This window comes from Ruditapes philippinarum, unplaced genomic scaffold (assembly GCF_026571515.1).
Source record: "Ruditapes philippinarum isolate M1 unplaced genomic scaffold, ASM2657151v2 ctg791_1_1_1_1, whole genome shotgun sequence".
Classification (NCBI taxonomy): domain Eukaryota; kingdom Metazoa; phylum Mollusca; class Bivalvia; order Venerida; family Veneridae; genus Ruditapes; species Ruditapes philippinarum.
Window position 1 is genome coordinate 197,311 of NW_026861391.1, and position 15,394 is coordinate 212,704.

The following is a 15,394-nucleotide window of genomic DNA, read 5'->3' on the forward strand; positions in this document are numbered from 1 at the left end:
TTGACACACAGCTAAACTTTCCTACAACCTCTTTATTCAACTAATAATCAACATCTATTGGTAATACATGTACATCACCCAAATTTCATTCTGCTTGGGTTAAATTTTCACAAACTCTTATACATGCAAAAAACAGTCCCTGCATCTCCACACTACCAAATGCTTCTAACTAGCCATATTTATCTCTTTTAAACAAAGTTTAAAATGAACTTTGGCCGATCTAACATTACAGTACATATTTAAACATATTTTATACCTCTGTCTGTGTCACAATCACACGGTTCTTTATTCTCTGTAAAAACATTTAATATCTAGAATAATGCATGGTACCGTATGTATCAGTAATTTACCGTATGATGGATCTCTCTTTTGCACAGCACGCTAGTTTCCACAGTATATAAACGATTTGAACCCCAAGGCCAACCGGATCTTGTGAGAAGATGTCAGTGTCAGCCATTTTCTGACGCTCAACTTGTTTAATATATTGGTATTTATATTGATACTTATGGACGTTAGGTTAGTAAATCTATATTTATAGCGTAGAAGAGAAACTTTATTAAGCGTTTAAGTTATGCAAAATATAAATGTTGGCATTAAAGCTATAAAATAATCGAAACTCACGAACTGCTTTCAGGTGATAAACACTGAACACTAGCAAAAATCCGTCTTATTTCAAGGTTTATTTAGTTAAACATTGAATTGTGATATCGAACTTCTAAAATAATCAATAACAAACGATAATTTAGTCATCTGCAAAAAATATTGCTGTATTTTGAACATTAGATTAAGAGTTTAACCAAGGAGGTCAATTCCGTAAACTGAACGTTACTTGCTGGTGATTGTGAACCCTACTTGTGAGTTTACGAATTTTATCTGTACCCTGACTTGTGAGTATTTTTAAAGATTTAATGGAGAGAACGTTTATTATTTAACGTATTTATTTGTTTATTAACAGGCAAAATGGAAGAATTCAGTTGTCTTCATTGCCACCCTTCTCTTAAAAAAAATTCGGAAACACTATTGTTCATAATTTGGACATCAGAACAAAAGCTTAAAATAACATTTCTCAGTTTGACAACAATAACAGAAACATTAAAATCATACTCAAAAGACTTTAGAATTATTCCAAAAGAACTGAATAAATTAAAAAGGACTTTAAAAGCAAATGATATTACAAAAACAGTAAAAATTTCAAGACAAGAAGGACTTGAAAAATAATCTCCAATCAAGAAATGTCAAAAAATCAAAACGCCTGTTAAAGATGTTCTTACATCGACCAAAGATACGTTTTTTAGTACAGATGAGGAAGGGTTTAAGTTTAAACTTGGTGTCAACTTATTCCACAGATCCCACATTTATGTTGTCAAGATTGTGTTTTCAGGGGAGTGTTTGTTACACGAAAGCTACTGTCAAGACCCTCAACTACAAATACTTCATCCAAATCCATCTGAAATACATGTATATGGCAATTTATAGAAAGGAACTGGGTTTAGATATATCTTTTGACTTAAGATAACTTATGATAGCCAATGATAAACTTTTTAAGTTGTGTGAAAAGAAAACTTAAACAAGTTATCTTAGACACTGGCAAGACTGTAAACTATTTAAAAATAAATGGAAATAAACTTGCAAGAGTGAGGATGGATTGATATGTGAAGTTATACAGCGGTCACGTCAAAACCAACAACAATGCCGTTGACTTATTAGTAGAAACGTATAGTACTTATGTTATATCTTAGCTCTATATCTTTTCAAAGAAAAATGAATAAAGATAAGATTTGTTGGTTGATAATTCCTGTCAAGACAAAAATTTCTTCCTAATTTGTATTGCCAGCTACTTCATGCTGCTATTTCCATGGAAAGTGAAAACATGATGAAGGCCCATTCATGTGCAGTATTGGTTACTTATATAGAACTAAAAGATGTGTCATGCTCTTGTGACACAAAAACTTCATATTCTGCAAGATATAATTTGGAACATAGGACAAAAACAATAAAAATCATCAAAAGTAACTCGCAAGTTATGGTTCAGTGAAAACACAAGTAGGGTACTGCAGTACAGATCATTAAAATTATTTTAGCAAGACGGGTACAGTTACCAGAATGTTCGCCTCTATTATTTACTATGTTTTTATCAATATTCAAAGATATCTACACAAGTGTCTGTGCGGTAACAGGAGGTAAGACAATAAAGTTAAGATTCAGATATTAGTTATAGTGAAATAAAAAAAATTTAGGCATAAATTTGCTTGTGTAATCAGGCGTGTGTAGACATAAACAAAACACGAAGCGAAGAGCACAGCGTTTTATGCGCATAAATTTAAAGAAGCTGGTTATAGATGTATCTATAAGCAAAGAAAAAATATTTCTTAATATGATTCAAATGTTTACATACCGTCACAGATTAAATGCAAGCCGTCTTAAAAAGTTTTATGGGTCACCCTGCCTTTTTGTACGGCACTGATGTGATGTTGATATCTTCTCACAAGATCCGGTTGGGGAACAAATCGTTTATATACTGTGATATACGTTTAAATAGACATGGAAGTCAATGGTCCTGTTTAGACACTGCTGCAAATGGCGTAATAAAACTAAAGGGGAAGTAACTCTATCAGATTCAGCTAAGGTTGCACGCCACTAAATATTACACACGCGCACACACACACACACAAAAAACACCTCAAAATGTGTAAATATTTTTAGGAATTAGATTAACATGGCAACATACGGTTACCCTTAATGTGTAGTTTTATAAAATTTATTTTGTACACAAAAGTAAATTTTATTCCATGTAATTGCTTATAGGTTCTTAAAATAGATCAAACAGTGTAAAATGCATGTAACCGTGCTGTCATGTCGTTAAATCCTTACTTTTACGAATGTTAAAATCGTAAACGGTGGTAGTATCTTAGTATCTGGACTTGAAGAAGATTAACCTCCGGTAGCTCTATTTATGCCTATTTTAACCTGGAATTAATCTCTTTCACCCCCCCCCCCCCATTTAAACCATGCTTTTTTCTACGTAATTGTACAGATAATTTTCCTCCTTATTTGTTTGTTCGCGTATGAGCTTATTTTTTTCCCCTTTTTTGTTTTGTTTTGTCTTACGAATCCAGAAAAATATTCTGACATAGCTTACCAAACACGGAAATATAAACGTGCGTTTTTTGCTATACACACTTTTTTTTAATCTGCAGTACACGACAAGCTATTTACAAACTTAACATTCCATAAATACTGCAAACATGAGTCGCTTTGTAAATATACATAATACTTCTATCTCTTTATCATTGAAAAAATGGAGTCATATAATGCTTGCCTTTTGAAAACGGCTATTTATTACAATTGTGTTACAACGGCTTTGTATTTAAATTCTTGCTTTTGTTCGGGCTAGACGCACACATTTCGTGTCGTAATACGCAGTTCTTTTTACCGAATCTTTTTTTAATGGTGGAAAGTCGTGCTTTATGTCTGCCATTATATAAAGATATCATAAAATAATAATGAAAGCAAATTCACCGGAAACAAAACGCTAAGGAATCATAAGTAGACACGGTGTTTCTATTTACAATATTCTATTTTTTCAAAGTCTTGATTTTTTATATGTTCTTATGGTTATAGCTGTAGACAAAATAACATAAGTCCACACGACGTCATGACGTCTTCCGGGTTCCCCCATCAGTAAAGCTGTAAAGTCGCTACTATATGACATAAATTTACGGTATTGGTGTCCTAAGTCTCTAACCAAGTCAAAGTGACTCTCGTATTTTCGTGCTTGTTTGATTGCAAGTACCTTGTCTATCTTGCGCTGAAACTTATGTCTTCTTTAAAGAATCGACACTCCAAGTTGACCTACGTGCCATGTCCTCGAAAAATGGTATACAATAATGACTATTTGAATAGTTTATGGTTTCACCAGCAAAAATTTAGAAAAAAAGATGTGTCCATGGGTTTGACAATAATTATTATTGAAATGTAAATCAGTCAATATGAAAAGAATAAAATAGACAAGAAACACGCGGCAGATATTGCCTACTTAAGAATACTAGTAATAAATATTGTATTGGGTTGCACAATGGTAACTATATATTGCAGACATCTACTATAACAATTTCATGGATTGTTCAGGCTCACCAGTAATGTGTTACAAACGACCTAGTTGTATGAATAACTTATCAAATATTCATGAATATATATACCACTATACACACTAACTACGCTAGTACTAGTATGTCGTGTGAAACTTGGCAGGCCCTCTTCAGTACTTACTACTTATATATACTAATCAAATTAGGCCATCGGCACTCGCGTTATTCATGTGTCAAGTTATTGTGGGAGATTGGTATATTGAGGTATTTAGTAACTAACCAGCCACTAGATCTGACTAAAAGTCTGAAAGTAACGAAATGTTCACATGTTTGAAGGAACCATTTTTTGTCGTTCTGATAAGGTGTGGAATTATGTATCATATACATAGTTTATTGTCTGCTCCTTTTTACCGAAAGTCGAACATATTAAGACATTTATCAGTTATGTTAATTGTTGAAATGCAGTATGAAATAAATATCAGATATTGATACATGTAAATGAATAATGTTTTATACATTTATTATGCTTTGTGGCATCTTAAAAATAACCTATTTTTTCATTCAAATACATGAGTTCTGTTTTTCCTTTATCTTGGCTATTTTCATTGGACAAAAAATATAAATGAATGTTGAACAATGAAAAGTGAATGATTATATATGTGCAGCATCACGTATGTTTCACTACCCTTCAAATTACACATAAATACGAATTTGAATAAAAAGTAATGCGTAAGCAAATTCACGACTTTGCATCAGCTTTTTATAAGGACCCCTCAACCTAAAAAATGAAATTGAAAAATTGGTATTTGAATTGTTAATGTCACGTTCATAAATGTTTTTTTCAAGTTGTACGGAAATCTTAATTTTCTGATTATGAATTTTTATACCGGGGGCTTACAGCCTTAAACAAATATATTGGGACTACTTTTTTACTAAAGAGTAAAGACTTTCCTTTTTATAATCCTTCCAGATGTTTTCAGTATTTAATTTCCTTTGGGTTGCATTTCCTGTGAGTGCATTCACAGCGGACATGATTTTTATTACGTTTGCACTTGTAATTGAAATTTCTTCCGATTGACTCATAAAGGTAATACACTTCAAAAATTGTTTATGCGCATGACTTAACAAAATTTGACTAAATTTATAAATGATTATATTTTTTGTATCAATTGTGTGTTAATCTGTTGGTTATATTGAATTCTATTATTTACTTTACCACTTAAACTAAATTATAAAAGATAACTACATGTATTCCTCCTATATTAGGATTGGGCAATGTCGAATATTTTAAGTGGGTTTACTTCAAATTTCGAATTAGACCATATTTTTAAAAGGCGAATTGAAATTATGATCGACTTGACAATAGACTAATTGTTAAGCAAAGGAAAATTGTATCATTACAATTATTGGGTATGGAATATTTCAAATCAGTATTGCACCATTTATTAGAAATACATGTAGAGGGAGGTATTTTGAACTTGCATATATTGCTTCTAAAACATGAATTTATGCTCTATGAACAAAAATATAAGCAGACTTTAAAAACTGAGAATTTAGGTACAATATTCCTGATGCTGCAAACTCCCAGGTTGTGGTTAGAAAACGTTAAATGATTTTTAAGGATAGAGTGAAACCTGCATTGTACGAATTGGACCTACAATTGGACATAGGTACAATTACGGAAAAGCCAACTTACTGCCATGGACGCTACTACTTACTCAGTTACATGTTTATTAATATATTTTCAGCAAGGCACATTTTCCCATCATTGTCGAAGAAAAGCAATGAAATATAACAATTCACCTCTCTGTTAACAAGCTTAATTTAGTCAAGTCGCGAAGACAAAATAAAATTTCATAGAACATTATATGAATGTGGCACAGATCTCATTAAAGCATGTACTGTACAAATAACATTAAATATGAATAAACCATTATAAAATCAAACATTATTGTTTACGTACGTGAGTCGTCTGTCTTTAGAAGAACATTGATGGTAAGAGTCTGCTCAGCCGAACCGACAGTCTCGAAATCAAGTTTGAAACCCGGTGCCACTGAAACCACGCCTGTTTCTGACACAGTGAAGGCATTCTGGTAAGTAGAACTGGACAATGTGTATTTCCAATCGTTGTTTACATCAGGAAGTGTGAACAGCACCCCGGTGGACGTTTCAGGCACTTGCTGTTTGGCCAGCGTCTCTGTAGTGGCGCGTTTGTGTCTGTGACCAGAGGCAGAAGAAAAATACAAGACGTCATCAGAAAGCAAAGAGACAGCGCTTGAACCCGGCGTGACCTTAACCTTAATACTAGCACGGCCCTGCAAACCATCTGCGTTTTGAGCAACTATAATAAAACTGTACAGAAATGTTTGGAGTGGATTTTTATTGTATATTTCAAGTTGGATGTGACCTTCTGAAGATATTGTCTCTAGGTAAAAATCATTAGAACCAACAATTTTGTATTCTAAATTGTTGTTACAGACAGTTACAGAACATGCATATAGATTAGATATTCCTTCCACTTTTGTACCGACAGGGGAATTTTCTTTGATCAAACCTGTGTAATGGGTTTTTGTAAAACTTAAACTCATGTCTGAATGTATGACTTCAACAAACAGAATGTCTATATTGGCTGAGACAGATGCGTATTCCTCGCATTTGGGTTTTACTACAAACAAATCCCCTATAAAGTCATGTACAGATCTCTTAATAACAATACTGCCGTCTTTAAGAATGGTAAATGGATTACACGGCCGTTTATTACTGTCAGATATTGAACGTTGAATATGATCAACTTCCATACAAGATTCGGGTATGTCAGTTTTTAGGACAGGAAATCCCTGTTCAGCAGTATGTGGTATCTTTATGGTCATTTTGTCTCCAATAAGACTAAAAGTGTCACAGTATGGCACTAAATTATACAGAAAACATATAAACAACACAATATATCCCGTGCTTTTATGCCTCTTTTTACCTGACGAGGCCGCCATATTGGAATTTGAAATACCTCCAATCAAAACAAAAGTCTTCATATACTTTTATACCTTATACGGTAAATAATCAGTATGCACCGAATTTAAAATTATAGATCCATCTATACAAACACTCGTCACATTTTAGCGAAAAACAATTCACACAATATATTATAATCCAATTTGAAAATATGTCCCCCGCCGATCAAATCCAATAATAAAGTCAAAGGTAATACTCCACTAAAGCGGGGCACAGGTAAATTTTACCGATACTGTCATACAGTCAAACACACCTGTATGACTCGTACATGCTATAAATAGATTTCAAACATGTACGCATGTACAGTCATATATTTTGACAAGTACTTAAAACCGCTTGGTCGTTTAAACTGCAATATTTTCCTGTTCAAATGTAAAAGGTATGCATAAGGTATGCTTTTTTGTGTTTATATAAAATGTATTGATTATCTAAGGCGCTATTTTTACCTTGCAGCACTTAAATCCGTATTGTAAATTAAACGCGTCAGTTTGGCGTGTATGTGTTAAGTCAAATTTTGTGATTCATATCTCGCATAGATGCGGATTTTTTTGACATTATTTTTTTTGGGTTTAAAAATAACTTTGTATAGAAAGGACTATTTCTTCTATTTATGACCCCCAAGAAAATATAATATTAAATTTTTATGTAAACATCCAAAGAAAATTAAAAAGTACACAGGGTTTATAAGGTGTTGTTTTTATAAAAATTAATCTATTAATTGTTTTTTTAAAACCCTTAAAATATAAATTTTTGGAAAAAAATTTTTATATTGAAATCAACAACGCGCCGTCGAGACCACTGCAGTTTTCATGTATTAAATAGAGGTCAAAAATGCAAATTACCCTTGCACAAAGTCACGAAAGTAGTAATATGGTGATAATATGCAGATCAGTCATTAATGGCAAACATTAAATTTATTTAATAAAGAAAAAAAGTATTTAAATTTTCAATTAAATCAGCAACCCAGGCGCAGGCTATTAACCGGAGAGCGGAGCATTACTTAAATTTAAGTCTCTGCTTGAATCTTGATTTCTTTTTTACTTTTTCATAAAATCTTAGTATGGTTCATTTTCTCACGTTTGATTTTCTTGAAACATTTTTGCTCATTTGGAGGCTTGCAGCTTTAAGTAGACTATACAAAACTTTTGTTGTTGTTGTTGTTTCAATTAGAAAACACTTGTTGGGAGAATTCATGATGAAATTCGAAAAAATGTATATTTAATTGGTTTTTAAATTTTGAATCAAAACTATGCTGGGTTTAAACACCGCTCCCGTTAAAACGGATTAATGGTTATACATAAGAGGGCATTTCCGTTATCTTGGCCCGTTTTTCAACCAGCATTATAAATACTTGTGTATACAAGCAAACTTCGTGATAAGAGTATTGATGAATAAAGATTCTTTTACCCAAGAGCTTTTTGAAGGTTTCCTTTAAAAAAAATTTTTGTAAATTATACAGGTATAAAAAAGTAATTAGGGGACCCTTTATAGTAAAAAATTAATCCCAAAATTTATAAAATTCACATATAGTTGCTTTCGGATCATTTTGAGCCCCTTTAAGCTTGCAAAAAGGGAACAAGGACGTCAAGTTAGGCTTAAAAACATGGTCTCGGGTTCAGGGGCACGCTTTTTAAATACTTTCGTCACTTTAGGAATAAAACAGTTTAATTTTTTTTTAATTTTTGGGAAGATTGATTTCAACATACCATAAATAAAAGGGTTATTAAAAACCCAAAACAGTTTGTAATATTTATAAATCTATCTAAAATATTTACTAAAGAAAGATTAATCTTAGTAATTGCTCAATAGTTAAAGATTAAAATTTAATTTTTTTCGATAAAAAACACCTTGAAAAAGGACAAACAGAGATATATACGATGCAGTAATGTGTATCATTGGATTAAGTGACCAGATACAAATCTTGTTCTTTTACTATTATCATAACCCAGCTTATACATTGCGGTTTAATGGTATATTTGATACATACCATACGTACCATTCTTTTAAAAGCAAAACTATTAAACCTTAACTAGCTGATTGTGCTCAATGAATTTCCATGCAATCTATTTTAACATTAAAGTTTTGAATCAAAATAGGAAAATTATGCTTCCAACAGTATCGAGTCTGGTCAGACTGCAGAATGCTGGCAAGAAAGGCTAATACCACTTCGGTACGAGCTGGCTAAAATTTGGAACCGGTATTGAAAGTGAGATTTAGTGGCGACTTTAGATAACCTAAAGTAAAATATATACTATCAAACATAGTCTTGTTCAGCGCACGCTATTTGGTATTTGAGAACTGAGCAGCAACGGTGCAATGAAAAAGGACCGCAACTCTTAATTAATTGCACATTTGCATAAACTATATTTCATTAATTTTATAAAGTTACATGGAATAATATCAATACTAGTATTGAGGAACTGTATTGAAAGAGCTTTGTACGACTGTACAGAACTATCCAAATTATGTTTCGGAGAACCATCTTAATATATCTAGATGAATCTGTTAAGAAAAGTCAATCATTTACCTTTCGTTTGGCGCTTTCAATGCGTTTTATTTAAATCAGCAAGAAGCTTGATATACAGAATTTAGAATTAAAGGATGCTACTTTTTTATGCATCTACATATATAGATACGGATAGACTTCATTTTAACAATGGATAAAAACTCTTTTCATTTTTAGCCCCGGCCAGTTTTCGAAGAAAAAAAAGTTGGAAGTATTGTCATGGCTCACTCGACGGCGTAAGCGTTGGTTTACCTTTTTGGTTAAGTTTTCGTCAGTGGTCATTAAAGTCAATTCCAACCAAATTTCATTTGTTGATGTACTTTGTTGAGTTCTATTTTACACATCAATTTAAATACCAAACGGTCAATCACGATGACCTAAAATCGGTGATCCATTTTCTCAGAAACTATGGAAGATTTCAAACTTGTTCACTATTAAAATTGGAATGCACTTCTTTTGGGCAATGTTCTTGAAGGTCATTTTTGTTTATTTTTCTCCCATTAATATTTATATATTTTTGTGAATGCCTCAAAAACCATCACATAATTTATATTTATAAAAATCTATCATGGGCAGATAATTCTTATAGGCAGTTTTTCAGAATTATGCGCCTTTAGGTATTACTATTCAAAAGAGCGGAGTGCGCTGGTCGTTGGACAGCTCTTGTTTAATACATGTACATGTACCATTATCTTACATTTATATTTCAGTTTTTAAGATAAGTCGGATAGTTTCGGTAATTTAGGAAGTGAAGTGTTTATACTTGAGGCAATGGCATTTGATAAATGGTGTTTGTCCGTTGTAATTCATAGATTTTATAGCCCATTTAAATGTAATTTGAAAGTCATGACAAACAAGATATCGAAGTGATTTTTTCGAAAAAGTATCTCAATAACGCTTTAAACATTCCAACATGAGTAATACACTGATAACCAATAATCTTTATCCGAAGTTTGACGAAAACGGCCGAAAAGTTGCAATTGGACTGATATTTATTTGTTGCTTTTAACGTCAGAAAAAATTGATAAGAAAGCATATATAAACATACAAAAAAAGCAACAACAACAATGAAAATAAACAGTTGGTTTTCAGATTAAGTTTAGATTCTCTCGTTAAATAAAGTCTTTATTATTATTATTCTTATTATTATTATTATTATTTTTATAAATATTATTATTATTATTATTATTATTATTATTATTATCATCATCAACATCATCATTATTATTAGTATTATTATTATCATTACCATTATTATTAATTTTATTATTATTATTATTATTATCATTATTATTATTATTATTATTATCATTATTATTATTATATCTAATTAATTAATGATAATTATAGACAAGGATGGCACGCGCTTCAAATACACCGTTTTGGCTTTTCGGATGACCGCCAACATTGTTATACGTGTACCCTGGACTTTAAACATTCCATAACCATTTAGTTTGTCTTTTTAGATATTTGTTAATAAGAATCGTATTTTACTATAATATTTGACCACACATAACGTACAATTAAGAAATTAGTATTAAAATCTTACAAGTCTCATAAGAGCATCACTGTTCTTATTTTCAATAAAACAGGGCACGTTTTATATTACGATTCATACGGTTTTTCGATCTTAGTTACAATAATATACATTGACATGCAATTCATCCTGTGTATAAGAGAAACGTGACACCGGATTGTACCGAAGTGACATTGATACCGATGGAATTTAATACTATAATCAGTTCCTTTAAACAATGATAGGACTTAGGAAAGTAAACCACTTTCTCATGCTGAACAATCAATCATTGCTACATATAGTAGTCAATTGAAACAGAAGTTGATGCTGTATGATACTTACGCACGGATATGCGTATAGAATAAAACAACAAGAGAACAAGAGCACAGCATGACGTGTTAACGCTCGTTTGTTAAGTTTTTTTAAATGAATATTTTTGGTGGGGGTGAGGGTGGGTTGTACGCCGCAACAATACAGAAGATGTTATATGGCGACCTTCCAGTTTTATTGGTAGTGGAAGGTTTCAGGAGCCAATTCGTGCATTATTTCAGGCATGAACGGACACCTGAGTAGAACTACTGACGTCCCGCAAATTAACTTCCCCACACAAAAGAATCCAAAGTCCCTGGCAGGATTTGAACCCGCAGAGGTGAGGGGCAAGTGGTTTGAAGTCAGCGACATTAACGGATGGAAACGACTTTCAATAACCAATTTTGACAAACATTCTAAGTTAAAAAGGGACAGAAATCCAAATATATTGCCTTCAGAATTATACCCCTTGTTTAACATTGAAAACAGCAACTATGCCAAGTTTCATGTGGATAAGTTTTATAATGTCTGAATAATGGGCTACAATGGATGACGGCAACGACAACGACAACGTAGCGATCGTAATAGCTCGACTCTTTTATTCAAAACAGACCAGCTAAAAAGAAAAAAGGCTTTGCAACGAACCCGCCACCCGGTTAATCATCTCTCCATTGAGAGAATATGAAAGAAACAAAATAATTATACATGTACACAATTTTTTAAGTTTAAAATATTTTCTTGTTAACATTAAATTTTTCACTCATGTTTTTAAACTTTTAAAATTGGGAATACATTATAACATACACATTATTATGATATGTTATGAAAATATTACGTTCCGTTTGTTTTCTTTTTCAATTATAATCACGAAATGAAATATTTCTGTTCTTAAAGTAAGGAATACGATCGTATTAATGTAAATTTTACAACAAGTTATAGAACCCTTAATAAATCAAGGTTTACATGTACCACAATTTTAATTTCATATCGTTAAGTTGTAAAGAATGAAGGGTCAAGTAAGATTGTTTTTAATATTTTGTAAAACATAAATTGTGAAATGATATACATTATAAATCTGATTAGACCTTAGCCTCCAGTCTTCACATTCGACCAGTGCGGATGCAGAACCCAATCGCAACTTCTCGGACCTTTATGTGATATCGGATAAGAATAATATGTCGTTCTCAGTAACAACATACACTCAGTTCAAAAAGAAACGCAAACTGTATATATAACTGGTCATCTCCCATAGTGGATGTGGTGCAGAAAAAACTTCAATACCTTTTCAATATTTCATCCATGCTTTATTCAATAACACAGCAATTTCATTGATACCTGCAAAATTACGAAAGTTCCAGCAGTTTAAACACATCGCTATCGATCACGAAAATTTCAGTTTCAATACCTTGTGTGTCCACCCCTAGCATTGATAAGCGCCTGGCAGCGGCGACGCATAGAGGTCACTAACATAGCAATGGATGCCTGGGGAATGTTATTCCACCCCTGCACTGCGACGCGACGAAGTTCCTGCACCGTCTGGGGCTGTGGCTGATGCGACGTTTTAGCTCGTCCCATAAGTGTTCAATAGGCGCCATATCTGGCGACATTGCAGGCCAGTCTAGCACATTGATGTGGTTCCGAGCAAGAAAGTTTTGAGTCAAACGTGCTGTGTGCGGGCAAGCGTTATCCTGTTGAAGTGTCCCATGTCCCTGAAAATGACGGTTTATGTACGGTACGACAACAGGTGCTACAACATCATTGACATAGGTCTGAGCATTGACATTACGGTCGAACACTACAAGATCTGTTCTTCCAAACTGTGACATCCCTGCCCATATGTGAATGGAGCCACCACCCTAACGATTAAAAGTCTGAATACAGGCTTCGGCATAACGCTCGTTCCTGTGCCTCCAAACACGTGCACGACCATCGGCTCTGCTCAGCACTATTTTAGTTTCGTCAGAGAAAAGTACCCTGCTCCAGAATCTACGGTTCATTCTAATGTGCACTCTAGCCCACCGTAGTCGATCCCGTTTGTGACGTGCAGTGAGGCGTGATGCCTTGAGGGGTCTCCTACACCTCAAACCAACTTCCTTAAGCCGATTTCGAACTGTGTTTGCGTGTATACTGCGCCTGAAAAGTAACGCAACGTCTCAAAAAGGGCAAACCTCATCAAAATGTGAACAGCTCAAAATTTGATAACAGGAAGAATTTCGGAAATAAAGCATTATTTTCACCTACCCGTGAGTACCTATTGTTCGTCTAGCTGTAGAGGACGCCGCTTCGAATCGATTACGTAGGTGCCCCACTCGAATATTCACATCCTGTCTCCTAGTGGTTATTCGTGGTCGACCGGATTTTGGTAAGTCTTTGACACTGCCAGAGGCATTGTACCTATTCTGTAGACGAGTGATAGTGCTAACATGACAATTAAATCGCCGTGCAACGTCAATCTTCGAAACACCAGCTTCAAGTAAACCAATTGCTTGATTCCGCAAATGTTCAGCAAGGCGCGGCATGGTTATAAAGTACTGACAGTTCAAATAAACTTGTTTTTCATTTGTACCGATTCATCACTACACGGCTACATGTATAGAAACTATCGGTAAACTATAGAGCACGGTGTGCACGTGGAAATGTGGTTTGTACAGTTTGCCGTTAAACTGCATTGAGGGAGGTTAAAAATAATGCCGTTTTGTACTCAAGTTAACAATAAAATGTCATTGAAAATATTAAAGGGAAAATTGTTTGTCCAAATTTAGTATAAACCTAAACAAATGAAAAATGAAAAAGTTGCGTTTCTTTTTGTACTGAGTGTATTTTGAAAGTTTCCCTAAAAGTGATGAATGGTTTTGTCCAGATTCAAAATGGTCGAGTCCATTTAAGATATGAAGCGGAATAAAGCTAAAGAAGTTTCCTTAAGAGTATCTCTTTTAAGACAAAATGGATTCATACGTTTCTTCTGTACATCACATGATATATGAAATTGTCACGAGCAGCACTACAACATTTGTTTGAATGTTTTGCTGTAGCTCTAAAATGCTTAATATTCACAAAATGGCTAGATTTTGTCTAAAAAATATCATTAAGCTGGCTCTTATATAAAAGTGTGCTGGTTTTAATGTAAATATTAAAACACCTGTGTGTACGCGTTCGATCATACAATTATTGTAACAATTTTACAAACGAATGCTAAATGAAATGCATACACAAAGAACCAAATAAAAGCTATTATCTGCCTTTATATCTAAACTTAAGGCCTATCATTTAAGTGTAATTTGGCAATTTGATACCAATAAAATACAAAAGTACGTCTATCCATTCAACGCATTATTTTTATTAAATAATCACAAACGCAAAAATAATTTTGAATTGAAGACTTAAGATATTATGAAACAAAACTTATAAAGGTTTGCTTAAGATATTAAAGCGGTGTGAATGAGAATAGTGGTGTGTAAAGATTGTTGATATTTTATGGAGGACACTCTTTTGAAACAAGTCAGCCATTCTGTTTTTGTTTCGTAATCTCTTTGATCAACAAATACATGTACATGTATACTATTATGTCAAGTTTATTGTAGCACAGATCTTTAAAGGACAAGGTCATCAACGTTATCCGAAAGCAAACTTCATGAAAGAGCCTTTCTAATAAACAAATAAACTGCGATGAAATAAAAATAATGTAGTATGCTACATGTTAACCAAGAAGCAGTCGCAGCCTACCAAATCCCCCGCGGAAGAACAATTTCAAAAGGTGTAGTCAGTTCGCGCCCATAAATCAAAGGGCAAAAACTCCAAATGTACAAAACCGCCTCCGTGGTCGAAGGGTTAGAGTCGATGACTTCTAATCCAGTTACCTCTCTGGTGTGGGTTCGATCCCAGAGAGATGCTTTGGTAGTTTAGCACGGAGGAAGGTAGTCTAGTACTGGTGTAACTCTCCAGGAACGATGGATAGGAGACTACCCG

At 33.4% G+C, this 15,394-nt stretch overlaps 2 protein-coding genes across 2 annotated transcripts in view; both read right to left on the reverse strand.

Moving 5' to 3' along the window:
* Nucleotides 1–7,387, reverse strand: part of LOC132715467 (neural-cadherin-like) — a 46,254-nt gene extending 38,867 nt beyond the window's left edge. Inside the window, exon 1 of the mRNA XM_060698470.1 lies at nucleotides 6,052–7,387. Within this exon, the coding sequence (XP_060554453.1) occupies nucleotides 6,052–7,117 (1,066 nt within the window). The 5' untranslated portion in view covers nucleotides 7,118–7,387. The remainder of the gene's footprint in view (nucleotides 1–6,051) is intronic.
* A 5,774-nt stretch (nucleotides 7,388–13,161) lies between these two features.
* Nucleotides 13,162–14,164, reverse strand: LOC132715480 (uncharacterized). Its single transcript, XM_060698486.1, has 2 exons — nucleotides 13,670–14,164; nucleotides 13,162–13,561 (listed from the first exon to the last, which is right to left on the reverse strand). The coding sequence occupies exons 1-2, from the start codon at nucleotides 13,945–13,947 to the stop codon at nucleotides 13,285–13,287; spliced, it is 555 nt and encodes a 184-aa protein (XP_060554469.1). The 5' UTR covers nucleotides 13,948–14,164; the 3' UTR covers nucleotides 13,162–13,284.
* Nucleotides 14,165–15,394: the final 1,230 nt, after the last annotated feature.